The sequence below is a fragment of the Rattus norvegicus genome, chromosome 10 (genome assembly GCF_021556685.1).
Source record: "Rattus norvegicus strain SHRSP/BbbUtx chromosome 10, alternate assembly SHRSP_T2T, whole genome shotgun sequence".
Lineage (NCBI taxonomy): Eukaryota > Metazoa > Chordata > Mammalia > Rodentia > Muridae > Rattus > Rattus norvegicus.
Genome location: NC_141543.1, coordinates 85,150,075 through 85,164,728, shown reverse-complemented (window position 1 = coordinate 85,164,728; position 14,654 = coordinate 85,150,075). Strand labels below are relative to the sequence as shown.

At 40.3% G+C, this 14,654-nt stretch overlaps 1 protein-coding gene across 6 annotated transcripts in view; it reads left to right on the top strand.

Moving 5' to 3' along the window:
- Luc7l3 (LUC7 pre-mRNA splicing factor like 3) overlaps window positions 1-14,654 on the top strand; it is a 36,026-nt gene that overhangs the window by 7,992 nt on the left and 13,380 nt on the right. For all 6 annotated transcript variants that reach the window (XR_015630817.1, NM_001108291.1, XM_087573147.1 and 3 more), the window contains 2 exon segments: window positions 4,071-4,137; window positions 13,478-13,517. Coding sequence is in view for 5 of the 6 variants with exons in the window: in NM_001108291.1 (NP_001101761.1) it covers window positions 4,071-4,137; window positions 13,478-13,517 (107 nt within the window). In the remaining variant the exon portion in view is untranslated.

Sequence of the window (14,654 nt, the reverse complement as noted above, 5' to 3'; positions counted from 1 at the left end):
TTATTATATATAAGTACACTGTAGCTGTCTTCAGATACACCAGAAGAGGGCATCAGATCTCTTTACAGATGGTTGTGAGCCACCATGTGGTTGCTGGGAATTGAACTCATGACCTCTGGAAGAGCAGTCGGGTGCTCTTAACCGCTGAGCCATCTCTCCAGCCCCCATGTGTTTGGTTTTTAAACTCTCCAATTCCTGGGGAGAATCAGAAGCAGTTTAGAAGATGGGAATATAGCCCAGTGGTTAGAACTTGCCAGCTACATGCCAGTTTCTGGGTTTTATTCTAGCTTAGTGGGGAGCAGGAGGCACAAGTAAGGAGAGCATACTACCTTATCTTTTTGGTTTGGTTTGGTATCGTTTGACTTTTCAAAAAAATTATTATTAAGAAATTGGTGTGTGTGGGTGTAAGTTAGAGGACACCTAGTAGAAGTTGGCTCTCATTCTACCATATGGATCATTGGAATCAAACTCGGGCTTTTAGTCTTTGTAGCAAGCACACTTACTCACCAAGCCATCTTGCCAGCCCTGGATTGACCTTTTTGGGCAGGCTTCTTTTTCCCTGTAGCTCTGGTTTCAAACTCCTCGCCCTCTGTCTTAGTCTTCCAGGTGCTTGATTATAGACATAAGCTACCATGACTGGCCATTATTGTCATTTTTGCAAGGCAGGTCACTAAAGACTCTGAGCTTAGAGCTCCTGCCTTGCTTTCATAGTTCTGTGATTACAGAAATGTGCTGCTATATTCAACCACGAAGTTCAGAAATAGCTTAAAGAAACACTTACATTTCTAAGCCGTGGGAGCTGGAGAGATGGCTTAGCACTTCCAAATACTGTTGCTCTTGTAGAGACTCTGGGTTGTGTTCCCAGCATCCACATGGTGGCTCTCAACAGTAATTCCAGTTCTGAGAGATCTGATTCTCTCTTCTGACCTGTGGACACCAGGCATGCATGTGGTGCACATACATATATGCAGACAAAACACTCATACCCATAAAAATAAATCATAAGTAATTTTTAATGTCTAAAGCATTTAGTCTTCATTAAAGATAGACAACTTATAAGAATAATGTTTAGGTTTGGAGGCCAGGCATGGTAGCTTATACCTATAATTGATTGCTACTTAGGGTACTTAGTTCAAAGCTAACAGGTACTGTATTATTAGTTCCAGGCTGCCCTGGGGTGAAGAGTAAGATCTTGGCTCAAAAAGAAAGGTGGCGGGGAGCTTAAGTTGCAGAGAAACTGAAGAGAATGGTACAAAGCAAGACAGGAGGTTTGGACCAGCACCCTCAGAACCACACGTGCACACACAAAGACATTAAGTAATATGTTAATGTTACAAAACTTAACCTGTTATTTAGGCTTGATATTATGAATCTCCTTAGATTTTCAGCATATGTGCATTTATGGTTGGGGTAGCACATGCCACTAATAGTCAGTTCTTTTCTACCATGTGGTCCTGAAGATGATCTCAGGTTGCCCAGCTCAGCACCAGCTGTTTTTACAGGACCAGCCATGTTCCTATCCCTCTTTAAATTCATTATAATTGTGTATTGGAGGTACGGGGTTGCCACAGTGAGCCATGTGGCGGCCAAGGACAACTTTGTATAGTCTGTTTTTCTTTCTCTTTTACATGGGTTCGAAAATCTTGCTAGACAGGTTTCTTGACTGACTGAACCATTTCACTGACCACTTTTTTTGTTGCTGGTGTGCTCACGTGTGTGTATTTGTTTCAGATGTGGTGGTGGTAGTTGTTAGTGGTATTTTTGTTCTTGTTTTTTTCTCGAGACAGCATATCACTATAGCCTTGGCTGGCCTGGAACTCTGTGTAGACCAAATTGCAGAGTTCCACCTGCCAAATTTCTGGGACTAAAGGAATATACCACTCTAACACAAGGTCTTTGCTAATCTTCTTTTCAAGTTAAACATTGTTTGCTTTTCGGAGACTTGATCTTGCTGTTCTCAAATTTGTTATTCTCTTTGTACATTAGCCATCAGGTAGCTAAGATTACAGGCGTGTGTTTAACTTTTCCTGGCCTGGACCTCATAATGACTCTTCAGGTAGTTTGCTCTATTATGTCTCCATTACTGGAGATTGAATCTCAGGCTTTGAACTTGAGATTCACCTGCCTCAGTCTTCTGAGTATGTGGGGATTAAAGGCCAGTGCCACCTGGCCAGTTTTACAGGTTTCAGCTTCAGTTTTTATGGGCAGAACTGTGAAACCATACTGCTTTGATAAAGAAAAGTCTGTTTCGAATTTAGCACCAAATCCCTATATCTGGAGAGAATAGTGACTCAGAATTTTTTGCACAGTTTATTTTGTGCTAGCTGTAGATAGAACTCAGGGCCCTGTGCATGCTGGGCAAAAACACCTTAGAGTGAGCTGCGTGCCAACCCTTCTCACTAGTTAAATTTAATGTATCTTATAGGTTATAGTTACATATTGATAATCACAGTAATACTGAAATTTTGTGTGAAAGGTGATAGTTTAATGCACTTTGATTTACCATTTTACAATATTAAATATGGAATCTGGAGGAGTTTAAAAATAGCAATGGGCTTGGTGTGGTTCTGCACAATGGGCTTGGTGGGTTTGTGATATCAGCACTTATAAGGCTGAGGCAGAATTGTTTTGAGTTCAAGACAGTCTGGTTTAGATAGTGAGACAGTGTCTCACTGGAAAAAAAAATAAGGAGAAAATTAAGTTCACTTTATGCTCATGTTTTCCTTATAATAGGAGCCTATGAGACACACTCAGTGAAGTATTGGCATGTATGAGACGTCTGATACATTTTGTGGATCTTTAGCAAAAATATAAAGCTAGTTTGCTTTAAATAAGTGTCATTTTTTATTTAGACCCTGAGTTCCAAGTCCTAATCTGTAAATAGTTAAGTCTATTAAAAAGCTTGAACTTGCTGTTCAGGGCACTAAAGTACCACAAGAGGAAATTAAAAGTTAGGATGGTAAAGAAAAGGTTAGAACGAGATCATTATATATTACATACATGTATATTGCTGAAATATCACAGTGCACCTTATGTTAAATGACAAAAGGATTTATGAGAATGGTGTTGTTTTTTTAAGATTTTTTTTTTAAATTGTTTTATTTAGGAGTACACAGTCACTGTCTTCAGATACACCAGAAGAGGGCATCAGATCCCATTACAGACAGTTTCGAGCCACCATGGAATAGAACTCAGAACCTCTGGAAAAACATTCAGTGCTCTTAACTTCAGAGCCATCTCTCTAGGCTCCCCCTTAGATTGTATTTCTAATTGTGTGAATGGGAGCAATGTGTGTATGTGCAAGCATGCTAGAGGAGAATACAGGTAGTTTTGAGGCTCCCAGCTTGGTTTCTGGAAACTGGGTGCAGGTCCTCTGCAAGAGCAGTACCACCTCTTAAGTGTTGTGCCATCTCTCCAGTTTCTGTTAGAGGTTGTTTTTAGATAATAAAAATTGCCGGGTGTGGAGGTTGGTGCATGCTTTTTAATCCAGCACTCGGGAAGCAGAGGCAGGCAAAGTTCTGCGTTTCAAGCCAGTCTGATCTACAAAGCAAGTTCCAGGATAGCCAGGGCTACAAGGAGAATCCTGTCAGGAACCCTTCCCTTCGATTCCTTTTTTCTTCGATTTCTCTGCCTCCTAAATACCATGCCTAGCTCACAGTCCATTCATAAAAACAAGACGGTGTTGATTGGGAAATAGATCAGAGGTAATTAATATTCTAGAAGATAACTGATAATTCTGTAAGTTGTGTTCATTTTTATTAAAATATAAGAATATAAAAGTCACAGTTTAGCAAATGAAATTGTACTCAGTCAAAAGATGAATATATTAGTACAGACTATTTGGGACTGGTCTTCCAGAGGTTCTGAGTTTAATTCCCAGAACCACATGGTGGCTCACAGCCATCTGTAAATGGGATCTGATGCCCTCTTCTGGTGTGTCTGAAGACAGCTACAGTGTGCTCACAGATATAAAACAAATAAATTTTAAAAGAGTATTATTTGGCACCCTTTCTAATAGAAATTATAGAACTAAGCAGTTTTTAAAAGTTAAATTTTTCTTCTCTCAATAGGTTTGTAAATATTATCTCTGTGGTTTTTGTCCTGCGGAATTGTTCACAAATACCCGTTCTGACCTTGGTAAGTTATTTTTCTGTTTATTACACTTAGAATTAAATTTCCTTCACCAGGCATAGTGTCATGAGCCCATAATCTCAGCATGAGGCAAGGGAATCCTGAGTTGAAGGTTAGCCCAGGTTATGTAGTAAAACTTGTATCCAAACGAAATTCAGACTTTCTTTGTAATCCTAAAGTTTTTTTTTCCTTCAAAACATGTGTAAGTAATTTCTTGGTTCAATTATGAATATGTTAATAAATGTCAATCTTATTAGGCACACTGGCAAATTAACTGTTTACATTTATACTTGTAAAATATTAAAGTGAAAATTGTTACATATACACTTTCTCTAATGTAGCCCAGAGTAGCCTGAAATGCACTTATGGGGCCCAAGCTGGCCTGAAACAGCAGTCCTCCCTCTGTCTGCTAGGATCATAGGTTTCAGCAACCACGCCTGGCTAAATGCGTGGAAAAGCAGTAACATTAGGTATCAGTACAGTGTTAACAGATCAGAGACACCTGCATTAAAAAGTCTGAGAAGGGACTGAGAAAATAAGTGTTGTATCTTAAGAGTCTTGGCTAGTTCAGGATTTGAGTCACCAGGATACCATAAAAGTCAGGGCTAAGTCATGAGACTAAAAATGTAAAATGATTTTCAGTTTAGAGATTTTTAAGCCTTGAGACTATTAACACTTTGAAGCAGTTTTCATGGCTTCCCCCTGTATATTTGACAGTGTTGGCAACTTTCCTGACCCTAACCTTATTTCTAGTAACAAACCAAAATAGTCATCATACATTGACAAATGTCTTCTGCTGTCTAAATATTAGCTCCCAATTAAGATCCACTAGTTTAGGCATTACACATTTCTTGGTACTAACTTTTCTATTTGGTGTGTGTGTGTTTGTGTTTTAGAAATTGGCTAGAGAGACTCTCTGAAGCATAAAGTACAAACATAATTGGTGAATTGTGAGTTCTCTTACAATACTGAGTTGCTTTAGGGGGATGTATTATGCCTGGTAAGAGTCTGAATTTTGAAATTTTAAGCACAGCATAGGGAAATTATGAACAAAAATAAGGTTGTAATAATGTTTTGAATGAGTTCTTCATAGTGATGTAATAGTGATGTTCTCTTACAGGCATCCGGAAGGGTATAGCTAGATATTACCTCCAGTTACAGGGGAGCAGTTGAATACTTCAGAGAAAGGATTTTAACTGAATCCTGACCCCTAAGAATCTCTTAAAAAATTAGTTCTGGTTTTTGTTGTTTTGTTTTGGTTTTTTGTTTTTTTGGTGTTTGTTTTGTTTTGTTTTGTTTTTTTTGACAAAGGTCATTACTGATAAATCTTTGCCTATCCACTCTATAATTCTCTGTCAGAATTTCGAATTATTCTTTAAAAATTAGTTGGCAAGGCTGTAGAGATGGTTCAGTGTTTTAGAGCAGTCTTCCAGAAGACTTGGTTCAGATCCTGGCATCCAAATGGTAGCTCACAACCTTATGTGACTCCTCTAGTTTTGGGGATCCAATGTCCTCTTTTGGAGAACAGTCTTTCAAAATATAAGTTGCTGGTCAGGGGACACTAACCAGGCAGACATAATTTCAACTTATATTAACAAAATGAGTAAGGGAAGAGGCATGATGGTAAGAAATGATTGGAAATAGAGGAGAAAATTGTTTAGAGATCTTACCTAACTTTACTATCTTCAGAGAAATAGTATCTGAACATTAGAAAGAAGAGATTGCAGTTAAGCTACACTTTTTAAAATTAAAGCTTTAGAAATTAGAACTAGAGAAATGTGAAATAAAAGCCACTAGATTGGGCTAGGGATTGACTTAGTGCTTGCTCTGCCACCATGAGGATCTGAATTCAATCCCCAGCACCCACATGAAAAGCCGCCAGTACCTGTCATGCGGCATTATGGGGTGAAGAACAAATGGATCCCCAGGGATTGCCAGCAGGCCAGCCTAGTTGAACAGCAAATAGAGGAAGACACCATAGTGTTGCTTTGACCCCTCCTGCAAGTTTGCATGTAGACACACAAAAGAGCTGTATACGCCTGTGTGTGTGCCACACACACTATCCAAGTCCTTCAGGTAAAAGGCTGAATGAAGAGAAAGGAGCCGTACCCTCCCTCCATGGTGAGTTTGGGAACAGCATAGGAGTGTATAGGTCATACAATTATGTTTCAAAATGACCTATATCTTGTGGGTAGCAAGCAAGAAATTTGAAGACACTAGAGAATACGTTTACCAGTTTATATTAATGTCAGGGTTAGTATAGAAAACATCAAAATATGGTGGTGAAGAAAGATTTTTCTGAGACACAGTCTCAACCAGCATGTTTCCTATGTATCCTTTCTTAACAAACTTATCCAGGATGGTGTACGTTGATCTGAAAAGAATAAAGAAAAGGCAATCTGGTGCTCTGTCAACAGAGTGAAGACAAAGAACTGTTTAGGATAGCCATGCTAGCAAGCTTGGAAAGCGTGCATACCAGATAGAAGAAGGCGTGGCTCTCTGAAGAGAGCAAAACTGATCAATTGCCACCTTTGAAGTAGTCTTTAGGGAAATTGATACAGGGATACTTTCTTTGGCTTGATAGAAGAGTTCAGGAAATAAGAAAGGTTTAATATATATGGGAAATAAATCCCAAGGAAAGAGCAGTAGAAATACCATCTACATCTTTTGTTTGGTCTACAGAGAATGCTATTTGCTGGTCAAAATGTAAATACTAAAGGGCAGGGTATTTTAACTTAAGACAGAGTTTCCATGTAGTCCTATCTATCCTGGAACTTGCTATGTAGACCAGGCTAGCCGCAAACTCAAGAGTACTGAAACTCTGGAGTGCTGGGATTAAAGTTAAACCGCCATACCCACCCTAAATTTCTGATACATATGATTAATAAAAAATGAGCATAAAATTCTAAAGTAATGGAATGAATTTCAGAAGAAATACTAAAAGTTAATGGTTAATTTGGGGTTGAGAATGGGACTTTTGTCTTACTTTACAAGTATTTGAAGCTAATCTCAGTGTTGGTTCAGACCGGTAGTCTACAGCATCCACATTTCCTTTAATGGTGGAAAGGAACAGTTTCCTCTTCACTTTTGTTCCTCGTCCCCTTTGTTGACCTTGGCAACTACAGAGATCAGTTTTCATCATGTTTCATGATGAAATAGTGCCCCGCGCTATCTCGCCAGCAAGAACACGCGGGGACACAATCCCCGAATCCTTCTGTAGCAAAAACGTTTATTGTATCTTAAAGAGAGGACCCGGGGCGCCAGCATGGCGTGGCTTATATACACCCTAGCGCGGCACATCCACACGTGATTGGTTGCTTATCCATGATCTCATAGGCACGCCCGGAGTGGGCAAAGACCTGGCACAAAGGCACTCTTGTACATGCGCACACAGTTAACTTCCTGAAAGGAAATCGGCTGGCGTGGCGGAGGCCAGCGCCATCTTGTAATGGCAAAAAGCTATCCCGGCTTTCCACGTGGGGCGCAGTGGAAGCCAGCGCCATCTTGTGGTGGCGAATGTTATTGCGGCTCTCCACATCTCCCCCTTATTGTTTTACTAATATGAGGCTGGTCTAGGTCCCTGTAGTTACATCCATCTGCTGTGGCTCCTGTCTTAGGTCTTTCCTCTATGTCACAGCCTTATCCGTCGAAGGGTAACCCTATCGCCACTGGGCCCCGTGTCTTAGATTGGTCTGTGGATGAGGAAAGTTGCCCGTCTCTGGATACCGCAGTGCTGTGTGACAGTAACTGCTAAACGACCTAGGGCGAACTCTATAAAAGAGGCCAGCCAGAAAATGAGTTAGTGGGGAAATCATGATCACCCTATCGCATGCAATGAGGAAACCTCAGCGATGTAGAAGGGCTGATCAAAGAATCATTGAGTCTCTCTCATCCCAGTGTAATGGATCCACAAATCCATGGGGTGCAAGACCAGAGAACTCAGATGTCGACTAATTTTTGAGGATAGATAACCAAATTCCAGGGGAGGCCCCTTGTTCAATGGCCACAAGTGCTTGAGTGACAACGACCTTGTCACGTTTCTGTTGAGATCTGAGTTTGTAAACCAACCATAGCATGAACACTAATCCACAGCATAGGGCTGCACCAAACAGAGCCACTCCCAATAAGTAGTGGGCACCTCATCTGGTTCTCCTCAGCTATTACCACCAAGGGCCGTAGTCAAGCCGTTCCTATAATAAAATTTAGAACTTCCAATTGTTAGCAACTACTCCAGAAAGTTCACCCACTGTGCTTGCCTAACAATAGATTGGGGGGAGGGTAACTCTAGACACTGCAGACACAATGGCTGCAGCAGTAAATGGCTGCTACAATAGCAGCGAAAGTAACAAGGTCTTTCCCAGGACAGTTCAGGATCAGCCATTCTTTTCTGGAACAACCAGCAGGCAATGGAACCATGTCTGAGATCTGCATAGCCAGGGCAGAGTTTCCCAGTCCACAGCAGCTTCACGCAGATGGAATTCCTGTGAAGCTACAGACTGCAAGATGACAACACCAGTTAAGGCAGCAAGAGTCACTTGGGGAATGAGGGGGGCAGCAACGACTGGAGTCCAGTCTTCTCCAGCAAGCAGCAGTGCACAGAGGGTCAGAGAGTGGGCCACAATGGGACGGGACACACGCAGCGGTAACACTGACTGCAGCAACGTCAAAATCTCTGTGATGACAAAAGGTGAGGGGGAATCTTCCATCTTCCTCTCAGGGCAGAGTAAAGACTCCAGGGACCCGAACCAGGAGAGCTGAATCTTCATGCAACGAGGATCAGCAAGTCTCACCAGCCACTCAGGCAGCTGGCACACTCTTGTAGCATCCTGTAGAAAAAACAGAAACATTCCCTCTTCCCCATATAAAATATCTGGACAGGATCATGTCAATATGTGGATCTTTCTATTTCACCTAGGCAGAAGTATGTCTAGTTGTACGGTGCCATAAACACTCAGAGTGTTCCTTGGCATACAAATTTTAAAATTGAAATAAAAGGAGCATTATTTAGCATACAGGGATAACTTCCCCTTTTTAATTATTAAAATATTAGAAAGAATGAGATTTTTGACTAATTGTTCTTATGTAAGGCCTATAATCTGTCTGGTATCATTGTCCTCCCTTGTTAAGGAGTCCAGGCAATCTAGTTTGAGTTCTTAATGTCCTATAAAGTAACAGTATTTAGTGTTCTTAATCACTAAGCCATTTCTCTAGCACCTCACAAACTTTATACCTAAACATAAGCATTAATTAGAAATGTCAAAACCTGTAAATATTGTCCAATTTCAGTCTAACTAGAAATCCCTGAGCTGGCAGGGTGAGGCTGGGAATTGAAAGTAAGCAAATGGAGTCTTCTTCTTTTCATATTAACTCTATTACCATTTTTAAAGAGCTGGGTCTATGGTTTTGTTTAGTTGTCTGAGCCAGAGCACTGAAAGGACAGTGAGTTGTCAGACAATTCACACTGAAATCATCACTCACTGATTTCATGTAGAAAACTTGTCTCTAGTAAAGCATTAAGTAATTGAAATCAATTGTAAACTACAAGCCACACATTGGCTATCAGTATGTGAATTGAAAGCTTGATTTAAAAACAGTGGCTAAAGCCCGGAATTTAATAATCTGTGTTGAAGCAGCAGAAACTCAAGAGAATAAACAAGTGATCTAATCATACATGTAGCCTTTTCATTAGATGAACCACCTATAAATATCCTATGGGTTGTATGCACAAATATACAGGAAGTACAAAAGCATGTAAAGAGTAAAATTATCAATTTTGCCTGAAAAATTTGTATATGTAATAGGCCAAATATCAGTATTTTGTAATAACCAATTTAACTGTTGTTTGGAATAAGGTATGTTTCACCAGGTTTCTTTTTAAAATACTTCCATGACTCTAGCCTACAATTCTGTATTAACACAACTGAAGCTTTATCTCCAATGTGCATAACAAACAAAGACCTAAGTCCTCTGGTAAGGTGAGGTACTTAGCCAATTAACATATCCTTAGAAGCTTAAAATTAGTTTTAAATATTCTTTTCTGGAGTAGTGTTAACAGCTACTCCCCAAATAATAAAGCTCATTTTGAGAGCAAAGGTTTGTAGTAAAAATTTCCATATACACTGAAAGATTTAAAGTTCTAACTTCTTACATTGAAGAAGCGACAAAATTACATAATAAGGCTATTAGCCATTCTTTTGTAAAATTTTTAGTGATATCACTTTATGGGCTCTCTAAAATTATAAGCAAGCTCACGAAATGAAAACTCACAATCGCCAGGACGTAAATAAATTGTATAAAAACAATCCTCTAAATCTATCTTGAAATGGCAGTTGAAGTAAGCAAACTGGCTGTAATGTTCTCACAAGTTCCAAAACCTCATCAATCCTTTGTAAATCCTGTAACAATCTCTACCTGTTTGATTTTTCTTAATTACAAATAAGTTTGAGTTAGTCAATGCAACACTGGCAATCCTTAATCACAATCCTTAAGTTCTCCTTGTAACACCAGAGCACAACCACAAGGTCACCTGAATTCTGAGTAGTGACTAGGCAGCTGTTCTTGGGGCAGTGGAATTAGCATCAAAATACAGATAACTTCAGGGCAAACCACAACTTTGGAAAGCAAAACTCAACTTCTAACAAACGATCTAGTCTCCAAAATCCAGTCTCTAAAACACTGAGTCTATCCTTCATGTTACAAAGTTTGACTGCCAATTCCTACATATGAACGCACAATGGTGTAGTCTCCAGTACCTCAACAAAGAGACACTGTCCTACATTCTGGTTTCTAGAAGTAAGAATTCCATAAATAAGAATTCAATTTAGACCTGTTTCCCTAGGTTGGCTCATGTCACATGTCTAGAATAACTTTATCCAAATTATCAGTTTTATGTCAACTTTCTGTTACCAATGTTATACCTTTTTAACCATATCCAATAACTTAAAAGCCAATAGTCCATAACCAAGGCATGTAGGCATATTTATACATTTAAAACCAATCAGAAACAAAATTGAAGTGGCTATACATATCTTTAATATTTAGACCAAGCACCATTTTTACCTTTTTAGCTATGATTTTAAGAGAAGCACCTTGTCACCTGTTGAGTCAAATAATAAGTCAGGGATTTTCTAAGAGAAACAGCTATCGGCTCCTGTACCAAAGAAGCTGAGGAGCTGCTGGTGCCTTTAAGATCAGCTCGTGCAGACGCTCAGCCCCCCGGGCAGCTTCTCCAGCTGACCTAGACTCCTGGCTACAGGTATAGGGCTCTAAAGGCCTGATTGAAACTGCTTTTTATTCATTTATTCCTTTTTTGAAACGAGTTAAAACCAAATCAAGGTGTGAACGACCAGCAGATAAAAGTTTTTACCATTTTCTCTTTTGAACATGAAACACAAAACATTTAAGCAACAAGAAACAAAAACCACAGACATAAACTGACATACACGGACAGCTTGGTGCACCAAGGACAGACAATAGACAAAGGGGAAAAACTAGATGGTGTCCCAGAAAAGGAACCCAGGTTCCAATAGGAGTCAGCAGAGAGGTAGGATTTGCCCTTTCCCACCACTTCCACGGTGACTAGCCACTCGAGTGGAGTTGATATGGACGATGGATTGTCTCAATTCCTGGACTAGTACATCAACGTGTTGAAACCAAATTCCTGTAAGATACTGAGATATATTACGGGATATCTGAGCAGCACGACTGACATTCACAAATGGTATGGAAGTGAAACACAGTCCTGAATATTTCCACTCACAACCCAATTACATTAACTCCATCAAGCTGTGCATGGGCATTGAGATGTCCTTTTGTTTGATTCTCCTGAATAAATTTTCAGGCAGTCTACCTCTCTATCAAATCTGATCAGTATGACTCTGTGAAGCTTAAACAAAATTACCAGCCTTGTCCACAAGGGATCCATAACTTTCGGTTTCTTCACAGTGGCTCTCCACCTAGGCCCATATCTTTCTTCTTCATAGCGAGCTACCTCATCTTCTAAATCCTCTTCCTCAGAGGAGCCAAGCTCGTCTGTTTTTGAGCTATCAAGCTCTAAAGCCTCTAACTCCTTTACCGGATAAAGGCATCTCCTTTTCAAAACTTTTTTCTCCTTTCTCTGTTTCTCTCCCGGGCCGTTCTTTCCCCAACCTCTCGCTCCCTCAGATCTGAAGTCTTTGGAAGGGTCTTTTTGTTCATATTTATCTTTTTTCTTTGAGCTCTTTAAGTTTTTATCCCGCTCTGTTTCTGACATGCTGCCTTGTAACTTCCCTAGCACTCTCTGTCCTGCTATTACAGTTGGGCAGCTCCCATCTTCTAGGCACGACCTCTGACGTGGTCTAGTGGCAGCCACAAAATCAAAAACCAAAAGAGAAAGCATGAAGGCTGCTAAAACGATAACAAAAACTTCCGCTGCATCTTCTAGCGGGGGAGAGAAGTGGAACAGATCAAGACCAAACATATCTTTCAGAGCTTACCTTAAAACACTGCAGTTCTGGATTCGCTCCGCGGACGGAGGACCCCTCTCGGCGCCTGGCGATGGTGTGGCGTTTCTATCCCGGTTTTTGGCACCAGATGCCCCGCGCTATCTCGCCAGCAAGAACACGCGGGGACACACGAATCCTTCTGTAGCAAAAACGTTTATTGTATCTTAAAGAGAGGGCCCGGGGCGCCAGCATGGCGCGGCTTATATACACCCTAGCGCGGCACATCCACACGTGATTGGTCGCTTATCCATTATCTCATAGGCACGCCCCGGAGTGGGCAAAGACCTGGCACGAAGGCACTCTTGTACATGCGCACACAGTTAACTTCCTGAAAGGAAGTCGGCTGGCGCGGCGGAGGCCAGCGCCATCTTGTAATGACAAAAAGCTATCACGGCTTTCCACGTGGGGTGCAGTGGAAGCCAGCGCCATCTTGTGGTGGCGAATGTTATTGCGGCTCTCCACAAAATAGTACTGAGTAATTCTCAGTAATAAAATGAACTGCTTTCCCTTTATATTTTTAATATTTCTTAAGTGCTTTATATGCCGTACTAGATCTATAACCTCATTTCTACCCCAACAACACAAAAAAGTAGCAGTGGAACTTTATTTTGAACAAAGTTGTACTAGAGCCAGGTTGACTAAAGGTCACATGACTGAAAATCCCTTTTTAAAAAGGAAGACAGACAAATTTGGTGTAGTGGTATGCCTTTTTTAAGATCCCTTATCACTTAGGAAGCTGAGGCAGGAGGATCCTGAATTCTAGATCAGCCTTTTCAGAACAAAACAAAACAAAAAAAACCTTTATGACTAGAGAAGGGATTTTAATGTCACAAATAATTTATGCATGCTCTTTTCTCTCTCAGGTCCATGTGAAAAAATTCATGATGAAAATCTAAGAAAACAGTGAGTTGTACTATTTTCTTTTTGTTACTTCCCCCTTTCTGGTTATTTAGTTTTAAGAGACAAGCATTGAAGTCAATTGTAGTTGATATAAAATAGCATTGCAGATGAATTTAGTCACTGGCCTGGCATGGTAAAATGTGATAGCTTTAGGAGTGGTAGCTGCCATATTATCTGCTTTTTAGTATTTTATGTACTTCTCTCTGTTTGTCCTTTATAAAGTTTATAATTGTTTTATAACCTTGCATGTTGAAGACAACTTTGATAGTTTGTTCTTGCCTTCCATCTTGTTTAGGATGGGGTCTCTTGTTCAGTACTGATGTCACAGGCTAACTGACTCAAAAGCTTCTGGGGATTTTATGTCTTTGTTTCCCAATGTCACTCTAAGAGTACTGAGTTTACAACCTGTACTGCTGTGCCTGGCTTTATGGATCCAGATTCAGACCCTCATGCATATATAGGAAGCAAAGTAATCTCCTGAGCCATTTCTCCGGCTCCCATGGACTAAGTAAGGGTCTTTGAGCATGATGAGGATGTAGAGGCCCAAAGTAGACATTGGATCTTCTTGTTGATCACTTTCCACTTTATTTATTGAGGCCATCTCCTATTAGCTAGTTTTGACTCATCTACCTAGACAGCTTGCTCCAGGAATCTCCTTTCTCTGTCCCTCAAGCACCAGAAGTATAAGTGATACAGTGTCTGCACAGCTTATATGAGTTCTAGGAAGCCAAGCGTCCATCTTCGTGCTTGCATGGCAAGGATTTTATCCACTGATCCATTTCCTCAGCTTCCTCCAGTTCCACCTTCATTTTTCTGTTTACGGTTTGTCCAGACACAGTTTCTCTGTATTGCCTTGGCTGACTTGGAACCACTTTGAACTCAGCAGAGACTTGCTGGTGCTGGGATTAAAGGCACAGGCCAAGTCTGACTTATTTTCTTCTTACTAAAAATTTATTATTATTGTTGTTGTTATTGTTATTATTATTATTATTATTTCAGTCTTACTATATAACCTAGATGGCCTGGAACTCACTATGTAAGCCAACTGACCTCAAACTCACAGATATCTAACTGTCTCTAGTGCTGTAATTAGAGCATAGACCACCATGCCTAGTGGTTTAACTTTCTCAATTACATTTT